General features: G+C 41.0%; 1 protein-coding gene across 7 annotated transcripts in view; it reads right to left on the bottom strand.

Annotated features, from left to right (window-relative positions):
* Window positions 1–753: 753 nt before the first annotated feature.
* ABCA6 (ATP binding cassette subfamily A member 6) overlaps window positions 754–23,180 on the bottom strand; it is an 80,174-nt gene continuing 57,747 nt past the window's right edge. For 5 of the 7 annotated variants that reach the window (XM_064582445.1, XM_064582443.1, XM_064582444.1 and 2 more), the window contains exons 27-39: window positions 19,507–19,584; window positions 18,163–18,254; window positions 17,331–17,451; window positions 15,726–15,843; window positions 14,522–14,613; window positions 7,975–8,153; window positions 7,243–7,318; window positions 7,075–7,169; window positions 5,481–5,600; window positions 5,146–5,286; window positions 3,360–3,439; window positions 1,577–1,632; window positions 754–1,235 (exon numbers count right to left, since the gene is read on the bottom strand). In XM_064582445.1, coding sequence (XP_064438515.1) covers window positions 1,134–1,235; window positions 1,577–1,632; window positions 3,360–3,439; window positions 5,146–5,286; window positions 5,481–5,600; window positions 7,075–7,169; window positions 7,243–7,318; window positions 7,975–8,153; window positions 14,522–14,613; window positions 15,726–15,843; window positions 17,331–17,451; window positions 18,163–18,254; window positions 19,507–19,584 — 1,350 coding nt within the window. In that variant the 3' untranslated portion in view covers window positions 754–1,133. Of the gene's footprint in view, window positions 1,236–1,576; window positions 1,633–3,359; window positions 3,440–4,774; window positions 5,007–5,145; window positions 5,287–5,480; window positions 5,601–7,074; window positions 7,170–7,242; window positions 7,319–7,974; window positions 8,154–8,238; window positions 8,332–14,521; window positions 14,614–15,725; window positions 15,844–17,330; window positions 17,452–18,162; window positions 18,255–19,506; window positions 19,585–23,180 lie in introns of those variants that run through there. The other 2 variants (XR_010408445.1, XM_064582446.1) reach the window with 2 other exon arrangements.

Consider the following 23,180-nt stretch of genomic DNA (forward strand, 5'->3'; position numbering starts at 1 on the left):
AAAAAAATAAAATTACATGTAAAGCTCACACACGTTTTTTTAAATTTAGTAATACAAATGATTTATGCCTGTGTGTGTACAGACATAAAAACACATGTCCATGTACATACATAAGAAAGAAGTGATTTAAAAATAGCAGTAAAATACAGTTGACCCTTGGACCACACGGATTTTAGCTTCACAGGTTCACTTATATACGGATTTTTTACCATATAGTACAGTACATGTATTTTTTTCCTTATGATTTTCTTAGTAACTTTATCTTTTCTGTAGCTGACTTATTGTAAGAATACAGCGTATAATACATATAACACAAAACTGTGTTAATTGACTATTTATGTTTGGGGAAGGCTTCCGGTCAACAGTAGGCTATTAGTGGTTAAGTTCTGGGGGGAGTCAAAAGTTATATGCAGATTTTTGACTGCACAGGGAGTTTGTCACCCCTAACCCCTGTGTTGTGCAAGGGTCAACTGCACACAGACAACTACTGATGAGAGAAATCAGCACCCCCACAATCATGAAGTAACATTTAAAATCTTAAAAATCTGATCAAATGCTGTTGTGACTCCCTTTATTTTCAGAAGGTAAGTTTGAAAGCTCTTCCGATGCACGTGCTTGTTCACGGGTGAGTCCAATGGACTCCTCACTCTGTGAATTTCAAAACAGTTTCTGAAAAGGTTTCAGAGGAAGACTCTTGGGTTTTACTTGTGTTTTAAAGCAAACTCATAAACCTGAGGCCTCCCAAACGCGTGCAGCCATCCTGCAGCTTCTGGCTGTTGAAGAGATCCTTCATAATTCCGCTACGAATTTCTTAGTAAATGTCATATTTCAAAGTGATACACCATGTTTAAAGTTATACTTCAGAAAAAATTCCAAGCTTGTGGTTTGATTTCCACAATACCTGGTATCTGGTCTTCAGGTAACTTTATTAATACTTTATATTGCCTTTATCACAGATTTTCTATCATTCCTAAATTTAAGGGGAAGAACAATTTTGACATGTATTCATTTGTTGACCAAATATACAAAATATACCCTGATACTGATGTTAATGATTTTTAAAATTATACATACTGCCAATTATTACATAGAACCGAGGCTTATATGACACAAGAATTAATAGGTTTGAACTTTTAAAAGTCGTCTGAAGGAGAGAGGAGTTCCCATCTCATGGTTGTATCAATTTCTTCTTCGAAATTTTCTAGATCCTGCTCCTTAGAAAGCTCTAAAAATACCTAAATAGGAGACAATGCAGAAGGAAAAGGAATTATCAAGTTGTTTATTGTCTTCAAAATAAATAGGAAATTGGGGCGCCTGGGTGGCTCAGTTGGTTAAGCGACTGCCTTCAGCTCAGGTCATGATCCTGGAGTCCCGGGATCGAGTCCCACATCCGGCTCCCTGCTCGGCAGGGAGCCTGCTTCTCCCTCTGACCCTCCCCCTCTCATGTGCTCTCTGTCTCTCTCATTCTCTCTGTCTCAAATAAATAAATAAAATCTTTAAAAAAAAATAGGAAATATGTATAATTACTTTCACATGAAATTTACAGGAATGATACAAACCATAAAAGCTGACCCACCTTTTCCAATGTGCACTGAGAGAGGCTGTACTCTTCCAGGTTAAAGTTATGTTTCACTGGGAAAAAAAAAAAAAAAAAGATTGCTAGTAGATGCTTACAAATTATTACCAAGAATTTTTTCAAAGTCATACAAAATAAAAATACACACTATTAACATAAATAGAATATACAGCTGAATAAGCAAATGCTTGGTGAAAGAAGGGAATCATGAAAAGTCATAGAGTTAATATAAATACAAATTAAATTAATCTTGATATGAGAATTTTCTCATATTACATTTTGATACATTTTATTACATAGTATATGTGTCCTGGGAAACATAAGTTCACATCCTTACACACAAGGAGGATTTCAATCCATTCCTTTCCCTTCGAAAGGACCCAATGCTTCCGTGTAACTGGCTTCAGCCAGTTTATCTGCTGTGCCCAGCTTGATGCTGGGCGTCCCTGCCAGGAAACCACATTTACATATTCACATATTCACAGCTCACCACTCACACACTGAGACTCTTCTGTGTGTGTGCCACGCTTGGGTACCAGGGACAGAGTAGTGATGAAAACAAAACACTGCCTTTGTGTATAAAACTGCATTCTAGTGGCAGGAATATGGGCATTAAATAAATGAGGACTTAAATATATGATAAAGGAAATGCTGATTGCTACTACTGAGGGAAAATAAATCAGGTAGAGGAAACAGGAAGTGTCAGGCACTCTTTTTTAACAGGATGGTTGGTGTTGGCCATAGTTACAAGGTAAGAATTGAGCAGAAACTTGAAAGAAGTGAGAAAACAAGCTGGATATTTGGAAGTAGTAGAATTTCAGGAAGAAGGATCAGCGAGTGCAAAGTCCTGGGGCAGGAGTATGCATGTCTGGTAGCATTTAGGAAGAGCTAGGAAGTCAGGGTGTCCAGAGTGGAGGGAGTAAACTGGGGATTCATATTCTCTCAAACACAATGAGCCTGGTACAAGTCTAAACACTTCACAAATGAATTCATTTAATCTTCCTAATGACCCAGCCCAAGTGGGCACTGATATTACCCCTCATTTAGAGACAGATCACCTAGACATGCAGGGATTCAGTAACTTTACCCAGTGTCTCCCAGCTGACACTGAACTTGGAGCCTGTGTGAGGAATTACTCCATGACGGTCTGCTGCTGGGACTGACCCAGCTGAAAGCAGAAAAATGAGGATGAAGGGAAAAAGTAGACAATGTGTTGAATGGCAAGAGGAGTCCGCACGATGGAGGGGACAGACTTAGCAGGAGACACAGACAGTTTGTTCACTGTGACAGGAAGGCAGAACACACGACCCAGACGCAGGGAGGCGGGTACATGGGTGGAAGGTTTTCTGTGGCTTTTATTTTATTAGTGAAATATAAAGCAAGGGCATCAACTGAGGGAGAAAAGCAGGAGGGAAGGAAAGAGGAGTGAAGCAGTAATTTAGGACACTTGGTGTAAATGGGTTGTGCACACAGGCAATGCAGCCCCCACTAGGTTAATGTTGTGAATTTGTGAGGTTAATGTTATGAATTCACGGTAGAACCAGCCAAGCTCAGCTGTGTGTTTTCTGTAGCTCCAGTCCCTGCCCTGAAGATAAACCTCTTTCCAGACAACTGGATTAACCACTTTTGGGGTTAAATCCCACCACTACCTACCATTAGAATTCTTAAAACCATTAAGAATTTGCATATTTTTAAAATGGATTACACAATTACCTACCACGAAATTATTACCTGATGCTGAACTGATTCCTCAAAAGTTTTATTTTACAGTGGTAACTCTTACCTGCCTCCAATTTGCGAAAGGTCTGAGACAGAGGGTAAACATCCACCAAAGGCAGTTTATAGACCAAGAAGGAGGAATACCTGGGAATATGAAAATGTCATATTTGACCCTAAGTTTCAAGGGGAGAAAATGACCATCAAAATAAATACTGATATTAACATCAATTTCCTTTGATGAAAATAAAAGTAATACAAATAAATGTATGGCTTACATAAAAAGTAAGTAAGTAACAGTCTTACACAATTCACAGACTGTTGAATCACAGACCTGCACCTCTGAAACAAATAATATAATATATGTTTTTTTAAAAAAAAAGAAGAAGATAGCAGGAGGGGAAGAATGAAGGGGGGGAAATCAGAGCGGGAGATGAACCATGAGAGACGACGGACTCTGAAAAACAAACTGAGGGTTCTAGAGAGGAGTGGGGGGGAAGGATAGGTTAGCCTGGTGATTGGTATTAAAGAGGGCACGTTCTGCATGGAGCACTGGGTGTTATATGCAAACAATGAATCATGGAACACTACATCAAAAACTAACGATGTAATGTATGGTGACTAACATAACAATAAAAAGTTTTTAAAAAAAGTAAGTAAAATGACTGATGGAAAATTCTTAAAATGTCTTTCGTGGCTGGCTGTTGGAGATAATTCTTCTAGAAAGAATCCAGAATAATTGCATTTATGCTCAGTGTATGCAAACCTTTTGTTGTTGTTGAACACAGACATCTGAACTAATCCCTTTGCTTAGCTTAAATTAGGTTGCAATTAATTAATTCATTTAATATTTCATCCTTCTCACCAGAAAGCTAAGGAAAGGGAGATGTGAGGTTAAGAGAGAGGGACCTGATGGGGAGGGTTCAAAAGGCTTTAACTATAAACTTCCCTGACCTCTGAAGAGAGGAAGAGCCAGAGGGGATCTGTGGCGTCTTGCTTCCATGTGCCATTTCCAGCTGGATGACCTCATGCCCATTCTCAGCTCATTCCCAGATAGCAGTGTGATGCCCCCAGACCTTCAGGCCTGGCCCTCTCCAGCCCAGCCCCTGCTTCTTCAGCCTTGCCACTCATGATCTTCCCACTACATAGTTACACCAAGAGTCTGGGAACAGGACTGAGTTACTTGCCCTTGCGTAGACTTCGATAATTCCATTACATTTATACTGTGCTAAAATGGAAATAGCACTTGCTTCTTTGGCGTGCTTATCTCTCCAAGGAATTCCAAATTCAGTTCTTGCTCCACCTCCTTGGCCCCCTCTCCCCCGACACACAGACATACACAAACACACACACACATATAGGTACACACACACACACACACACACACACCCCTTTCTATTCTCTATTTGAGGCATTAAAACTCATTAGAGGGAGACTATTTGATTATCACGATTGCTGTTTGTTTCCAAGAGGGGAATTCACCTTAAATAGTTACATCTTTCAGATATTTTCAGGCAGGTCTGTGGAGGGCGCCATGGGTCCAACTGTAGTCCCATGTGGGTTCCAGGCATGAGAAGTTCCTTTCCCCCAATTTTTCCAAGTCCTGCTCTAAGCCCAGCCATGGGTGGCTGAGGAGGCCCATGTAAGGTGTCCCCAAGCCTTCCTGGGTGGGGGGAGACACAGCTTCCTGGGTGGCTCCCAAATCTCTTATAATCTGGAAGAATCAGTAAATCAGTTTTTGAGGTCCCTAATTTATTAGGAAGTCAAATCACCCTGAAGTCCTCACAGAGCAGAAAAGAAACCACTGAGTGGGTAAAGCCAACAAGTTTCTCCATCATCAGAAGCTCCTTCACCTTTCCTGCTGTGTAGCCTGTTGGAAAAGCTTCAGAATCTCGGCGTGGACCCAAGTCACTTGGGCAGCTTCCTTCACTCTCAGTTCTAGAACGTAATCCTTGCCAAGTTTGTTTTTCAGGTGTTGAATGGAACCGATGCACCTATGGGAAGAAGGGAAACATGTTGGAAAATATACTGCCCCTTAAGTTTTTTACATTCTTAAGTTTCAAATGTAAGGGAAAGGGCATCACTGAGCAAGCTGACGGGAAGAACTCCAGGTGCTCACAGTGATTCTGCTCTTTCCACAGGGAATTTCATTTTGAGGGTCAAGCAGAGCCTCCAGGAAGACACCCACCTCAGCCTTCCAGACACCATGATAGCGATGCGGTCACATATGGCCTCGGCTTCGGCCAGGTAATGGGTGCTCAGGAGTGCCACTTTTTCTGTGTTTTTAATGGCTGTCTGGATCATCTGCCTGAAATGAGCCCCAAAAAATCACTGTTAAAAAAAGGGTAGGGCGGGGGCGCCTGGGTGGCTCAGTTGGTTAAGCGACTGCCTTCGGCTCAGGTCATGATCCCGGAGTCCTCGGATTGAGTCCCGCGTTGGACTCCCTGCTCGGCGGGGAGTCTGCTTTGTCCTCTGACCCTATCCCCTCTCATGTGTTCTCTCTCTCATTCTCTCTCTGTCAAATAAATAAATAAAATCTTTAAAAAAAAAAAAAAAAAAAAAAACAAGGGTAGGGCGCCTGGGTGGCTCAGTTGGTTAAGCGACTGCCTTCGGCTCAGGTCATGATCCTGGAGTCCCGGGATCGAGTCCCGCATCAGGCTCCCTGCTTGGCGGGGAGTCTGCTTCTTCTGACCTTCCCCCCTCTCATGTGCTCTCTCTCTCTCAAATAAATAAATAAAATCTTAAAAAAAAAAAGGGGTAGAAAAAAAGAGAAATGGAGGGAAAATTGTGTAGATAAAATATGGTTTATGAACCATATTTATAAGTCATATTTCTAATTTTAAAAACCAGAAATGTGAATACTGATTAGGTTTTTTGATAATATAAAGAAAAGTGTTTAATATTTTTAGGTATGCTAATGGTATTCTGCTAAAGTTTTTAAAAAAGAAAACTTCCTATCCTTTGAAGGAACTAATTGAAATATTTAAAATAAAGGATAGGCTGCCTAGTACGTGCTTGAAACTGATAGGAGTGGAGAAAAGGGAATGGGTGGAGGTAAAATGAAAAAAGGTGAGACTTATATGGGTAACTGTTGAAATAGGTCAGGGGTATACTGGGTTCATAAATGATTCTCTTTACATTTGTACAAAATTTCCACAGTGAAGTTCTTTAAAGAAGTAGGGAAACTATTGGACAGTCACAAATATGAAATTAGATTGGATGATTTTATTAATTCAAATGGTACATCCTAGAAAGGAAAGCAAAAACAATTTAAAAACTAAGAAAAACTGGATAAGCAAATTTGACAGATTTGGTAAAGGGGGGAAGAAAAGGAAATGGACAAAGAACGTAAGTTAATAGACTTAAAAAAAAAACCACCTCAATACATATACCTCAATAATTAAAAAAATTGAACTCCAAATTGCAAGACCTAAAATTCCAACAAAATGCTTAAGAGTTTTTTTTTTAACATTAATACCACATGATTATGATACAACATGAGAGAATCTATTTGTGAAATATTTATTTTCCTAATGATATGGATTATCTCCACTAAATTAGAAATGAGTGGATTTGATTTTCCAAGATCAGGTTTTTTTTTAATTAAAAGAATTTTTTTTTTAAGTAAGCTAAACACCCAACATGGGGCTTGAACTCACAACCCTGAGATTAAGAATTGCATGCTCTATTGACTGAGTCAGCTAGATGCCCCATCTAAGATCAGTTTAAAAACACAACTTTGACATGAGGTTTATACTCGTAGCTCTGAGGGTTATGCTCACCACAATTGCCTCTGCCCTGCTGGGTCCATGCCTGTCGATGGCTCATCCAGAAGCAGGATCGGCGAATTTCCCAGGACGCTCAGCACAAAACACAACTGAAAGACAGAGAAGCACCTTATTCCCTGCCACCACGTCAGCCCTCAGAATAACATCAAACATCCCACATACCTTTCTGGTGGCTCCTGCCGGTAATTTCTGCACTGGAACATTTAGCTGTTCATGCAGTTTGAAAGTATCCACCAATCTGATGGAAAACAGGAGGAGAATGTCAGTTCCAAAGAGGATCTTTGGAACTGTAATCCCACAGAAGAGTAATAGCATTGGAGGGAAGCTGGGCACTATTATTCTGAAACTCATGATCAAAGAGAAAAAGTTTGTTTCAGAACAGGAAAGATTTTCCACCTCATAAAAAGTTCTAAAGAATAACTAGAATTTTGAATTTTGAACTGAAATGGATGATTATTCATGATTATTCACTCATTTAACATTGTCAATTATTTTATACAATTATTTTTTTTAAAGATTCCTCAATCAAGGATGCAGGAAACAGGGCCCGCCCCTCCATCCCTGCTCTACCGTGGACACTCTCTGAAAAGGTGCAGACATCATTTCTACTCTCCATTTTTTTCTAAGATTTTATTTATGTGACAGAGACACAGCGAGAGAGGGAACACAAGCAGGAGGAGTGGGAGAGGGAGAAGCAGGCCTCCCGCCGAGCAGGGAGCCCGATGCGGGACCCGGTCCCAGGACCCTGGGATCATGACCTGAGCCGAAGGCAGACGCTTAACGACTGAGCCACCCAGGTGCCCCTCTGCTCTCCATTCTTTATCAGGGAAATTATCATCAGTGGAATAGCCTCCCTGTCTCTGGACAAAAAGGAATCACATGACCTCTCTTTACCGTGCAATGGCAGTGGTGGCGTCCCCTTTCCTCAGCCCTTTGATGGCGGCGAAGACCTCCAGATGTTCCCTCACTGTCAGGTTGGGCCAGAGCACGTTCTCCTGAGGACAATATCCCAGGAAGTTGACCGTGTTGTCTGCCTGATCATCCCAAACTGAACCACATCCTTTCAGTTCTACCTAAGAAAGTAAACCAGTTTTAGAAACACATGTAGCCTTTTCTCCAATCTCACACTCAAGAAACTGACATGTAGCTAATAAATACCTAAATTTTCTGAGCATCACAGAAATATGAGTGAAGTCTTACGGTATTTGTCTTGCTCTGACTTCTTTCACTTAGCATTATACCCTTTATAATCTACGTTGTTGCAAGTGATAGAAATATTGAAATCATTATATTGTACACCTGAAAGTAATATAACACTGTATATTAATTGTACTTCAATAAAAATTTTTAATTAAAAAGATAAATAAATACACAAAAATTAAAAAGCTAAAACAGTAAGTATTATAGAAATTCATATTTATTATAGAAAACTATTTAAGGGGGAAGGAAAGATGGCGGAGGAGTAGGGGACCCTATTTCAACTGGTCCCCGGAATTGAGCTGGATATCTACCAGACCACTCTGAGCACCCACGAAACCAGCCTGAGATGTAAGAAGATCTGGATCTCTACAAACAGAATATCGCAGGCGGTTGATTTCAAGGTACGAAGCGGGAAGCCGTGATTCCGGGGGCAGATATCGGAGGATAAACGACAGCGGGAGGGTGCCTGGGGACGGGGCACAGACTCGCAGAACAGTAGCGGCGGGGAAAGAACTTTAGGGCAGCCCCAGGGGCAGAAACCTGGAGCGGCGGGGTCGCGCCTGCAATCTGGGGGCAGCTGGCGGTTTTAGAAGCACAAAGGGCAGAGACGTGCTCCAACCTGGAGGCAGGACTGGGAGCCCTGTGGAGGGGCGCACAACCCAGGATGCTGCAGTTTAGAGCAGTACGGACAGAAACGGAGACAGTGTGGCCTGGAGAGCTCACTGAAGAACAGACTGCCGTCTCTCTGCTCTGAGGCAGAGGGTTGGAAACAGTCTCTTCTGCTCTGACTCGCGGAAAGAGACGTGGAAAGCCGCCAGGGAAAGCCACCAGAGAACAAAAACCCCAAAAACTGATTCCCACTGAGCCCATCCCCTGCCACAGGGGGGCAGGGCAACTCCGCCCAAACAGGGTTGCCTGAGTAACAGCATGGCAGGCCCCTCCCGCAGAAGACAGGCTGGGAAAACAAGAGGCCAGCAACTCTAAGGTCCCAAGAAAACAGGTGCATCTTGCTTGGGTTCTGGTCAATAATTTGGACTCATACATTCCCTCAAATACCCATCAACAGAATGACTAGGAGGAGGAGCCCCCAAAATAGAAAAGACTCAGAGATTATGACTTATCCTGCAGATTTACAAATGGATGCAGATATAACCAAGATGTCGGAGATGGAATTCAGGCTAGCAATTGTGAAGACAATGGCTAGAATGGAGAAATCAATTAATGGCAACATAGAGTCTCTAAGGGCAGAAATGAAAGCTGAATTGGCAGAACTTAAAAATGCTATCAATGAGATCCAATCCAATTTAGATAATCTAACAGCTAGGGTAACTGAGGCAGAAGAACGAATAAGTGACCTGGAAGACAATATAATAGATAAAAAGGGAAAAGAGAAGGCCAGGGAAAAACAACTCAGAATCCATGAAAATAGAATCAGAGAAATAAGTGACACCATGAAGCGTTCCAATGTCAGAATAATTGGAATCCTGGAGGGAGTAGAGAGAGAGAGAGGACTAGAAGATGTATTTGAGCAAATCGTAGCTGAGAACTTCCCTAATCTGGGGAATGAAACAAACATTGGCATCCTAGAGGCAGAGAGGACCCCTCCTAAGATCAAGGAAAACAGGCCAACACCCCGGCATGTAATAGTAAAACTTGCAAATCTTAGAACCAAGGAAACCATCTTAAGGGCAGTTAGGGGGAAGAGATTCCTTACGTACAGAGGGAGGAACATCAGAATAACGTCAGACCTATCCACAGAGACCTGGCAAGCCAGAAAGGCTTGGCAAGACATATTCAGGGTACTAAATGAGAAGAACATGCAGCCAAGAATACTTTATCCGGCAAGGTTTTCATTTAGAATGCATGGAGAGATGCAGAGCTTCCACGACTGGCAGAAACTGAAAGAATATGTGAGCACTAAGCCGGCCCTGCAAGAAATATTACGGGGGTTCTATAAAAGGAGAAAGACCCCAAGAGTGATATACAACAGAAATTTACAGGGACAATCTATAAAAACAACGCCTTCACAGGCAACATGATGACAATTAATTCATATCTTTCAATAATCACTCTCAAAATGAATGGCCTAAATGCTCCCATAAAACGGCACAGGGTTGCAGATTGGATAAAAAGACAGGACCCATCCATATGCTGCCTACAAGAGACTCATTTTGAACCTAAAGATACATCCAGACTGAAAGTGAAGGGATGGAGATCCATCTTCCATGCCAGTGGACCTCAAAAGAAAGCTGGGGTAGCAATTCTTATATCAGACAAATTAGATTTTAAACTAAGGTCTGTAATTAGAGACACAGAAGGATACTATATCATTCTTAAAGGGTCTATCCAACAAGAAGATCTAACAATTGTAAATATCTATGCCCCCAACATGGGAGCAGCCATCTACATAAGCCAACTGTTAACCAAAATAAAGAGTCATATTGATAACAATACGTTAATTGTAGGAGACCTCAATACTCCACTCTCAGCAATGGACAGATCATCTAAGCAGAAAACCAACAAGGAAACAAGAGCTTTGAATGATACATTGGACCAGATGGACCTCATAGATATTTACAGAACATTCCACCCTAAAACAACAGAATACTCATTCTTCTCGAGCGCACATGGAACTTTCTCCAGAATAGACCACATACTGGGTCACAAATCAGGTCTCAACCGATACCAAAAGACTGAGATTATTCCCTGCATATTCTCAGACCACAATGCTTTAAAACTGGAACTCAATCACAAGAAAAAATTTAGCAGAAATTCAAACACTTGGAAGCTAAAGACCACTCTGCTCAAGAATGTTTGGGTCAACCAGGAAATCAAAGAAGAACTTAAACAATTCATGGAAATCAATGAAAATGAAAACACATCGGTCCAAAACCTGTGGGATACTGCAAAGGCAGTCCTAGGGGGGAAATACATAGCCATCCAAGCCTCACTCAAAAAAATAGAAAAATCCCGAATTCACCAACTAACTCTACACCTTAAAGAACTAGAGAAAAAGCAACAAACGGTGCCTAAGCCACGCATTAGAAGAGAAATAATTAAAATTAAAGCAGAGATCAATGAATTAGAAACCAGAAACACAGTAGATCAGATCAACGAAACTAGAAGTTGGTTCTTGAAAGAATTAATAAGATCGATAAACCACTGGCCAGACTTATCCAAAGAAAAGAGAAAGGACCCAAATTAATAAAATTATGAATGAAAGGGGAGAGATCACGACTAACACCAAGGAAATAGAAACAATTATTAGAAATTATCATCAACAACTATATGCCAATAAACTGAGCAATCTGGATGAAATGGAAGCCTTCCTGGAAACCTATAAACTGCCAAGACTGAAACAGGAAGAAATTGACAACCTGAATAGGCCAATAACCAGTAACGAGATTGAAGCAGTGATCAAAAACCTCCCAAAAAACAAGAATCCAGGGCCTGATGGATTCCCTGGGGAATTCTACCAAACATTCAAAGAAGAAATAATACCTATTCTACTGAAGCTGTTTCAAAAAACAGAAACAGAAGGAAAACTTCCAAACTCATTCTATGAGGCCAGCATTACCTTAATCCCCAAACCAGGCAAAAATCCCGTCAAAAAGGAGAATTTCAGACCGATATCCCTGATGAATATGGATTCCAAAATCCTCAACAAAATCCTAGCTAATAGGATCCAACAATACATTAAAAGGATCATCCACCACGACCAAGTGGGATTTATCCCTGGGATGCAAGGGTGGTTCAACATTCGCAAATCAATCAATGTGATAGAACACATTAATAAGAGGAAGGAGAAGAACCATATGGTCCTCTCAATTGTTGCAGAAAAAGCATTTGACAAAATACAACATCCTTTCCTGATTAAAACTCTTCAGAGTATAGGTATAGAGGGAACATTCCTCAAGTTCATAAAATCTATCTATGAAAAACCTACAGCGAATATCATCCTCAATGGGGAAAAGCTGAGAGCCTTTCCCTTAAGATCAGGAACACGTCAAGGATGCCCACTCTTACCACTATTGTTCAACATAGTACTAGAAGTCCTAGCCACAGCAATTAGACAACAAAAAGAAATAAAAGGTATTCAAATTGGCAAAGAAGTCAAACTCTTTTCACAGACGACATGATACTTTATGTGGAAAACCCAAAGACTCCACCCCCAAATTACTAGAACTCATACAGCAATTCAGTAATGTGGCAGGATACATAATCAATGCACAGAAATCAGTTGCTTTCTTATACACTAACAACGCAACTATAGAAAGAGAAATTAGAGAAACGATTCAATTTACAATAGCACCAAAAACCATAAGGTACCTCGGAATAAGCCTAACCAAAGAGGTAAAGGATCTATACTCTAGGAACTACAAAACACTCATGAAAGAAATTGAAGAAGACACAGAAAGATGGAAAAATATTCCATGCTCATGGATTGGAAGAATAAACATTGTTAAAATGTCTATGCTACCCAGAGCAATCTATACCTTCAACGCCATCCCAATCAAAATTCCAATGACATTTTTCAAAGTGCTGGAACAAACAATCCTAAAATTTGTATGGAATCAGAAAAGACCCCGAATCGCCAAGGAAATGTTGAAAAAGAAAAACAAAGCTGGGGGCATCACGTTGCCCAATTTCAAGCTATATTACAAGGCTGTGATCACCAAGACAGCATGGTACTGGCACAAAAACAGACATATAGACCAATGGAACAGAATAGAGAACCCAGATATGGACCCTCAACTCTATGGTCAAATAATCTTTCACAAAGCAGGAAAAAACATGCAATGGAAAAAAGACAGTCTCTTAAATAAATGGTGCTGGGAAAATTGGACAGCCACATGCAGAAGATTGAAACTCGACCATTCTCTAACACCATTCACAAAGATAAACTCAAAGTGGATGAAAGACCTCAATGTGAGTCAGGAATCCATCAAAATCCTAGAGGAGAACATAGGCAGGAACCTCTTTGACATCACCCACAGCAACTTCTTTCAAGATACATCTCCAAAGACTAGTGAAACAAAAGCAAAAATGAACTTTTGGGACTTCATCAAGATAAAAAGCTTCTGCACAGCAAAGGAAACTGTCAACAAAACAAAGAGGCAACCCACAGAATGGGAGAAGATATTTGCAAATGACACTACAGATAAAGGGCTGGTATCCAAGATCTATAAAGAACTTCTCAAACTCAACACCCAAAAAACAAATAATCAAGTCAAAAGTGGGCAGAAGATCTGAAAAGACACTTCTCTGAAGAAGACATACAAATGGCTAACAGACACATGAAAAAATGTTCATCATCATTAGCCATCAGGGAAATTCAAATCAAAACCACATTGAGATACCACCTTACACCAGTTAGAATGGCAAAAACGGACAGGGAAAGAAACAACAAATGTTGGAGAGGTTGTGGAGAAAGGGGAACCCTCTTACACTGTTGGTGCGAATGCAAGTTGGTACAGCCATTTTGGAAAACAGTGTGGAGGTTCCTCAAAAATACAAAAATCGAGCTACCCTATGACCCAGCAATTGCACTACTGGGTATTTACCCCAAAGACACAGATGTAGTGAAAAGAAGGGCCATATGCACCCCAATGTTCATAGCAGCAATGTCTGCAATAGCCAAACTGGAAAGAGCTGAGATGCCCTTCAACAGATGAATGGATAAAGAAGATGTGGTCCATATATACAATGGGGATATTACTCAGCCATCAGAAAGGATGAATACCCAACTTTTACATCAACATGGATGGGACTGGAGGAGATTATGCTAAGTGAAATAAGTCAAGCAGAGAAAGTCAATTATCATATGGTTCCACTTATTTGTGGAACATAAGGAATAGCATGGAGGACACTAGGAGAAGGAAGGGAAAAATGAGTGGGGGGGATTGGAGGGAGAGATGAACCATGAGAGACTATGGACTCTGAGAAACAAGCAGGGTTTTACAGGGGAGGGGGGAGGGGAGACTGGTTAGCCTGGTGATGGGTATTAAGGAGGGCACGTACTACGTGGAGCACTGGGTGTTATATGAAAACAATGTATTGTGTCAAAAACTAATGATGTATTGTATGGTGACTAACATAACATAATAAAATTTAAAAAAAATAAATAGTAAAAAAGAAAACTATTTAAATTACTAAAAGTAGAGTCTTACAAAGATATAACCTATATTTATCATGAAATGTCTATTTTGGGAATGAAAATCATTGTGTCATTTCTTACTACCTCTCCAGCTGTTGGCTTCGTGATCCCAGAAATCATTCTAATAGATGAGCTTTTACCAGCACCGTTGGGTCCTAGCAATCCCAAAATTTCACCTGAAAGAGAATCACTGATTATCAATCTGGGAAGTGAATTACCAAAACCTGTTTCTTCAAACCTTTTGAGATATGTACACCCCTCAGTACTATTTTGAAATTTTTAACATATATGTAATCCATTTCACCAAACCATGTTCTCTAACTCCCGTAATTATATGAAATATTAGTGAAAAGCTTATGGATTTGATGTCAATAAATCCTTTGTTTTCCAGATTACTTTTTCAGTTAAAAATGAGCCAGATTCTTTTTGGTAGCAGGTGGCTGATGTGCTGAGTACATGTTTAAGTGATTCCTAGACTTGGGAAGTCAGGGACATTTTCTCCATCCTAAATTCCCCCACCTGCATCCAAGCCACCATCATCTTTCATCTGAACTGATATAAACTTAGCCTCTTGTCTGCCACCCAAATTTACAAACAATAGCCAATGTGTCAATTTATTCAAAACTTAAATGGTAACAAAAAGCTAGCTAAAAACCCTCTGGTGGCATTCCACTAATTTGGTATAAAAATCTAAGCCCTTTGCTGTATTTCACAAAGTGGGACCCAATCTGGCCCTGCTCCCCTCTTGGGACTTCCTCCCTTCCACCTGTAGATGCATCCACTGCTTCTTCACGCATCGATCATTCCAAAGGCAGCCCCAGCTCTGAGTTCCTGCCCTCCTTCTCTCTCTCTGGGTGTCCTTATCTCCGCGTGCTCACACAGATGGACATCTTTCTCATCACTCGGGTCTTGTCTTAAATGTTACTGCTCCAGAAAGGTTTTCCCAAACCCTAAGTGAATGCAGCCCCAAGTCACTCATGTCATTCCACACATTTGAATGCCCCACACAGAACTTGCTTCTGTGACACCTGACACTTTTCTTGATAAGTTATTTTTGGTTTTTGACCCTTAGGATGTAAAATCCATGAGGACAGGGACTTTTCTATTTCTTTCATGATTATATTCCAGAACACAAAGCAGTCCCTGGCATGCTCAATGGAATTATATTCCAGAACACAAAGCAGTCCCATGCATGCATGCTTCAGCAAGTACAATGGTGCCTGTTTCAGAGATGTTCAGTGGGTATTTCCGAAATAATGGTGAATAAAATTAAGTGATTCTTCCAAACCTTTTTTAACACAGAAGGAGATATTTCTTGCTGCTATTTTCTTCTTCCTCTTTGAGAAGCAACTTTTTTTCTGACCTGCATACTCCTTGTGTAGACAGCTAGCGATTATGACAGGTTTCTGGAATAGAGGACAGTGTGATTTTCCTCTTAACCTTCAGGGACTTTATGTTCCTATGTTCTCATTACTGGAAATTTTCTTACTCTGTATCATAAAATGAAGTATATTTTATTTTCATTTTTTAAATTTTTAGAGAAGATTTATTCATTTATTTTGAGACAGAGAGAGAGAGAGCACGCTGGGAGGGGCAGAGGGAGAGGGAGAATCTGAAGTAGACTCCCTGCTGAGCTTAGAGCCCAACACGGGGCTTGATCCCACCACCCTGAGATCATGACCTGAGCCAAAATCAAGAGTCAGACGCTTAATGGACTGAGCCACCCAGGTGCTCCCAAATGAAGTATATGTTAAACTGACAGTAATCTATATTGCTTGTTTCAAATGTAACCTGCATTCATTGATGTCAACAATATCTCTAAATCTCTTAAATCTATCTTCTAAAATAAAACAGTATGGGGCGCCTGCGTGGTTCAGTCAGTTAAGTGGCTGCCTTCGGTTCAGGTCTTGATCCCAGGATCATGGGATCAAGCCCTGCATCAGGCTCCCTGCTCAGTGGAGAACCTACTTCTCCCTCTCCCTCTGCCTGCTGCTCTGCCTCCTTGTGCTCTCTCTCTGTCTGTCAAATAAATAAATTAATTAAATTAAATTAAACAGTATAGGGGAGCCTGGTGGCTCAGTCGGTTAAGCATCTGCCTTCGGCTCAGGTCATGATCCCGGGGTCCTGGGATGGAGCCCGACATCGGGCTCTCTGCTCAGTGGGGAGTCTGCTTCTCCTCTGCCTCTGTCCCTACTCCCTGCTTGTGCTCACTCACTCTCTCTTTCTCTTGCAAATAAATATATAAAATTTTAAAAAAGAAAAATAAAACAATGCAGCTTCATGGAAACTAGCTCTTTGCCTTCCCAGAAGGGTCTAGGCTCATGGGCACATCACAACATCTAAGTCAGACAAAAGAATAACCCTTCAAATCTTAATCCCTGTTCAGCATTTTATAACAAATCTCACATAAATTCTCCAACTCATGAAATTTTTGGTTTTGAAATTACAGCTCTACTTATCAAAGCCCATTTTCCTCTAAAGAACAATGAAACCATTAAGTTCAGTGTGTTCCTTTGAGCTTCCGGGATACTTCACGGAAGTGCCTCCATATTTAAGAATTATGAAAATACACCAAGCTCCAAACTTTCGAAATGAAAACCAGCGTATCGACCTCTCTTCTTGATAGTTCTTGAATATAGGTCCATTAACATCCACTTTGTCACTTGCTTTTCTTTCTTTTTGTATTTTTATTCATTTGAGAGAGAGTGAGTGAGAGAGAGAGAAAGAGAGAGAGAGCACAAGCAGGCGGAGCAGGAGAGGGAGAAGCAGGCTCTCCGCCGAGCAGTGGGCCCGACGCAGGGCTTGACCCCAGGACTCCAGGGTCATGACCTGAGCTGAAGGCAGACGCCCAACAGACTGAGCCCCCCGGTACCCCTGTCACTTGCTTTCCTACCTCGTCTGTGTGTGAAGTGGTCAGGGAGGCTGCTACTCTTTGCCTTTCTGCTTTAACATCTTCATCCTCATCAACAGGGTCTTCGGGATTAGGTCGAGCACCTCTGCTTTGGGGGGAAATTCTGTGGAGAAAATGAAATGTAGGACATAGGGTTTTTTCGTTAGTCAGGATGTCCCCCAAATCAGCTTCTCTGTGGTTTTACCATCCTTTCTCTCCATATGCTGGTGATGATAATGGCCCTGTGAACACTGCTTCTGCTTTTACCAAGAATTCCCATCCCCGTCGCCAGGATCCCCTGCTCATTATTGTCATTCTTCCAGTTAGACTCTTTGACCCTTACAAATGTCCTGGCAACTACTGCTGCTTCTTTAAAAATCAAGCCACCTACATTTTGTCTCTTGACTCTGAGCCCATCTTAATCACACAGACATTTGCCCTCAGCATCTTTTACTGTTCGCCCCTCCGGCAGCCCCTGTATAATGTCCACTTTATGGAACACTCTGAACTATGGTACGTTGCTCAACCACTTCCAACCCATCTCCTCTGTTCAAGGATGTGTGAGCATCTTAGGTGGGAAAATGGCATATTTGGGTATTCATTAAATTTCTGTGGAACTGAAAACCTCTCTCCACGGGTTCGTGGTAGAACAAATCTCACATAAATTCTATTCTATTTCCAGGCAGTCAGCCAGCAGCAATCCATGGACCATCATGAAAATCAGCATGCTGCTTACGTCGTAAATATCAACCCACATGAACAGGTCAGCAGTGCAGCCCACTAGGGAGGAATGTTACAATATGATATTAAGTTCGAAATTAAGCTTTATCCCAACCTGAAAACAGGATCCTTTCGCATTATTTTCTTTCCACATTTTGCTTCCATGCATCTTAGGATAAAAACAAATATCAAAGCCTGCAAGTAAGGCTAGGAGCAAAGAAAAACAGTTATATATAGGCATAAGTTCACAAATATTACTTAAACATCTGAATTAAATTGGTGGTCTTTGTCTTCGAGTAAAATACATGGGAAACATTTTTACAAATCAGGGGAGAAATCCAGCTGTACAACGACAATCCATCTTAGTGGCACCTCTCTCCTTTCTTCTCACAATCCACATCCTATCTGTCAACAAATTCTATCTGCTCTACCTTCAAAATTACCCAGAACCCAACTTCTCGTCCCTGCCTGTGCTGCTCCTGCCCAGGTCCAGGCCATCATAATTTCCCATTATAATATTGCAACACTTTGTTACCTGGTCTCCTTCCTCTCCTCCCTGTGCCCCAAACACCTATTCTCAATACAGTCACTAGAAGTACTCTTTTAAAAAATAAGTCTGATCATATTGCTTTGCTTAAAACCCCCCAATGACTCCTCGGTTACTCAAAGAAAAGTTAAACTCCTTATAGTGGCCGAGACTGCTCTGTGTAGCCCCCTCCGTCCACCCTGCACTTGACCCTGTGACTTCCATGACCTCCTCTTGTACCGCTCTCCCCTTGGTCCCTCGGCCACCACCCCACTGGCCTCCTGGCTGACCCTGGAACAAGCCAGCATCACCTGTGCCCCTCCTCCTAGAATGTTCTTCCCCAAGCTATCCCTGTAGCTTGCCTCCTTGCCTCCCTCAGATCTTTACTTCTCAATCAGGCTTTTCCTGGCTGCCCATCTCACACAATATATATTATTTATTTAGTTTATTATGGGTCTCCTTCCACCACAATATAAATGCCACAGGGGCAGGCACTTCTGTCCATATTTGCTCCTATGCCTAGAAAAGTAGAGACACATTGTATTCAGAGCCAGTAGCCTTCTTCAGCCTAAATATACCAATATAATCATTTTTCCCTTTCATTTATTCAACTTTGCCCTTTTTATCTTTAATTCAAAGGATTTCAGTTATATTGCACCTATATTTCTTACAAGCTCTCTCAAATTTGGAGGTGGCAATAAACAGGATAAATAAACGTGAAAAATTAATTTTATGTTACACTCCGGACCTACACAGTCCACACGTGCTCGTAAAAAGTAACTCGTGATTTGGAATCCTGTCTGAATTGTCTTATTCTGAGACTGTATTAAAAGTGCTTTCAAAGTTGGCACACATCAGACAAACCAAATAGTTATGATAATAAATGCTAACTATAAAAAAAAAATAGGTGGAGAGGTAGAAAGGCCTTCTTACTATTAGGCATACTAGAAGATCAACTCCGCTTGGGTCATATCTGTGTTCTGAGTATTTTAGGTGGTGCTCGTAAGCTCTCTGCAAAGACAAAAAGAAAAACAGCTAAGTGAAAGTTCATCAGCTTTATGATTTGCATTTAGATAATATGGAATTCCACATGTTACATATGTCCTTCATTAAGTGTGATTCCCCTGTGTGCACTGGTGATAAGCAATTCCCTGCAGAAAAGAAAGGGGACCCGCACTCAACGCTGTCTCTTGGTGAACAGGTAACCTATGTCTGTTCTTCTTTTCCAATTTTTTTCTTTAATGTTTTGGTTAAGGTTTGCCTCAAGTCTACTGAAAGCATAGCAGAGGGAGGAGCCTGCATTGTGACAAATAATAGGGGTTGACAATATTTGTCCTAAATGCCCCTCAAGAGCCTCTTCAGGGCCCCTGCCTACCCAGGTGGTGACTTGCCCACCAAAATAATTCGTCCCATCATGTTATTCTTTCTTCATCAATCATTGCATTCAGAAAGTAGCTCATTTCTCCTAAACAATGTATGACAGATCTAGGTTAATGTAGTTCACTTTGTAGGTCTGCTTATATCTTAGGAGAGAAATGCTTTAAGCAAAGGAATGAATTCCCAGTTGAGAATTCTAAGTGTTGCTCAATTAATGGAAAAGTGCTTTTGCAGACACAGAAGGCTTTCGCAGGTTCCCAAGAACACAAATGATTAGGGCAGCTTTTTCTACTTTCTTTGAAGTATCATCCAGGATGATGCAGAGCTCTAAAGAGTATGTTCCTGGCTGAGCTCTTGGGCTCATCCCATCGTACACGTCTTTCCATTTGAATCCAACCTTCTTTAATGCCTCCTGGTCTCTCCTGCTTCAGTGCCTTCGCTTCTCTCCAGAGAACATGCTTACCTTCTGCCCCACTCTCCTAATTAATTCTGGCTCATTCTTCAGGATTCTGTTTAACAGCATTGATTCCCCCTTCCCCCAAGAATTCTCTCTCTAGATATGCTTTGGACCTTGCCCTTGGCACTCTGCCCTTCTTCTTTGGATCCTTTAGGCCCTTTTGCATTGACTTGAGGTCTTCATCTCCACCAAGCTCTGTGGAAGGATGGACTGTGCTATCTTGTTCATCAGGTGTCACCAATGACTAGCACAGTGACTAACACAGAATACTGTTTAATATATATTTGTGAACAAATAAATGGTATTGTATATGATTTTATCCTCGCAATGGATAATGAATACCCATTAAACTAGCCAACATTTTTCAACCTGGCATTAGTTTTGAATAGCATTTGACAATGCTTATGTTTCGCATAGAGCATATGGTAAAGTTTTTTTTTTTAATTTCCATTAATTTTTATTGATCGTTTTGTTACAACAAGCAATAAGTTATAATTTTTTTTAATTTTTTTATTCTTACGTTAATCCCCATACATTACATCATTAGTTTTAGATGTAGTGTTCCATGATTCATTGTTTGTGCATAACACCCAGTGCTCCATGCAGAATGTGCCTTCCTCAATACCCAATCACCAGGCTAACCTATCCTCCCACCCCACTCCCCTCTAGAACCCTCAGTTTTTTTTTCAGAGTTCATCGTCTCTCATGGTTTGTCTACCCCTCCGACTTCCCCCCCTCATTCTTCCCCTCCTACTACCTTCTTCTTCTTCTTTTTTTTTTTCTTAACATATACTGCATTATTTGTTTCAGAGGTACAGATCTGAGATTCAACAGTCTTGCACAATTCACAGCGCTTACCAGAGCACATATGCTCCCCAGTGTCTATTACCCAGTCACCCCCGCCCTCCCACCCCACCCCCCACTCCAGCAACCCTCAGTTTGTTTCCTGAGATTAAGAATTCCTCATATCAGTGAGGTCATATGATACATGTCTTTCTCTGTTTGACTTATTTCACTCAACATAATACCCTCCAGTTCCATCCACGTCGTTGCAAATGGCAAGATCTCATTCCTTTTGATGGCTGCATAATATTCCTTTGTATATATATACCACCTCTTCTTTATCCATTCATCTGTCGATGGACATCTTGGCTCTTTCCACAGTTTGGCTATTGTGGACATTGTACAAAAGATACTTTTGTATCTTTGGGGTAAATACCCAGTAGTGCAATTGCTGGATCATATGGTAGCTCTATTTTCAACTTTTTGAGGAACCTCCATACTGTTTTCCAGAGTGGCTACACCAGCTTGCATTCCCACCAACAGTGTAGGAGGGTTCCCCTTTCTCTGCAACCCTGCCAACATCTGTCGTTTCCTGACTTGTTAATTTTAGCCATTCTGACTGGTGTGAGGTGGTATCTCATTGAGGTTTTGATTTGGAGTTCCCTGATGCTGAGTGATATTGAGCACTTTTTCATGTGTCTGTTGGCCATTTGGATGTCTTCTTTGGAAAAATGTCTGTTCGTGTCTTCTGCCCATTTCTTGATTGGATTCTTTGTTCTTTGGGTGTTGAGTTTGATGAGTTCTTTATAGATTTTGGATACTAGCCCTTTATCTGATATGTCATTTGCAAATATCTTCTCCCATTCTGTCAGTTGTCTTTTGGTTTTGTTGACTGTTTCCTTTGCTTTGCAAAAGCTTTTTATCTTGATGAAGTCCCAATAGTTCATTTTTGCCCTTGCTTCCCTTGCCTTTGGCGATGTTTCTAGGAAGAAGTTGCTGCGGCTGAGGTCGAAGAGGTTGCTGCCTGTGTTCTCCTTTAGGATTTGGATGGACTCCTGTCTCACATTGAGGTCTTTCAACCATTTGGAGTCTATTTTTGTGTGTGGTGTAAGGAAATGGTCCAGTTTCATTCTTCTGCATGTGGCTATCCAATTTTCCCAGCACCATTTGTTGAAGAGACTGTCTTTTTTCCATTGGACATTCTTTCCTGCTTTGTCAAAGATGAGTTGACCATAGAGTTGAGGGTCCATTTCTGGGCTCTCTATTCTGTTCCATTGATCTATGTGTCTGTTTCTGTGCCAGTACCATACTGTCTTGATGATGACAGCTTTGTAATAGAGCTTGAAGTCTGGAATTGTGATGCCACCAGCTTTGCTTTTCTTTTTCAACATTCCTCTGGCTATGCGGGGTCTTTTCTGGTTCCATACGAATTTTAGGATTATTTGTTCCATTTCTTTGAAAAAAGTGGATGGTATTTTGATGGGCATTGCATTGAATGTGTAGATTGTTCTAGGTAGCATTGACATCTTCACAACATTTGTTCTTCCAATCCAGGACCATGGAACGTTTTTCCGTTTCTTTGTGTCTTCCTCAATTTCTTTCATGAGTATTTTATAGTTTTCTGAGTACAGATCCTTTGCGTCTTTGGTTAGATTTCTTCCTAGGTATCTTATGGTTTTGGGTGCAATTGTAAACGGGATCGACTCCTTAATTTCTCTTTCTTCTGTCTTGTTGTTGGTGTACAGGAATGCCACTGACTTCTGTGCATTGATTTTATATCCTGCCACTTTACTGAATTCCTGTATGAATTCTAGCAGTTTTGGGGTGGAGTCTTTGGGGTTTTCCACATCAAGTATCATATCATCTGCAAAGAGTGAGAGTTTGACTTCTTCTTTGCCGATTTGGATGCCTTTGATTTCTTTTTGTTGTCTGATTGCTGTGGCTAAGACTTCCAATACTATGTTGAATAGCAGTGGTGATAGTGGACATC

The sequence above is a fragment of the Mirounga angustirostris genome, unplaced genomic scaffold (assembly GCF_029215605.1).
Source record: "Mirounga angustirostris isolate CCGP_5_RB_7025 unplaced genomic scaffold, mMirAng1.0.hap1 SCAF_17, whole genome shotgun sequence".
Lineage (NCBI taxonomy): Eukaryota > Metazoa > Chordata > Mammalia > Carnivora > Phocidae > Mirounga > Mirounga angustirostris.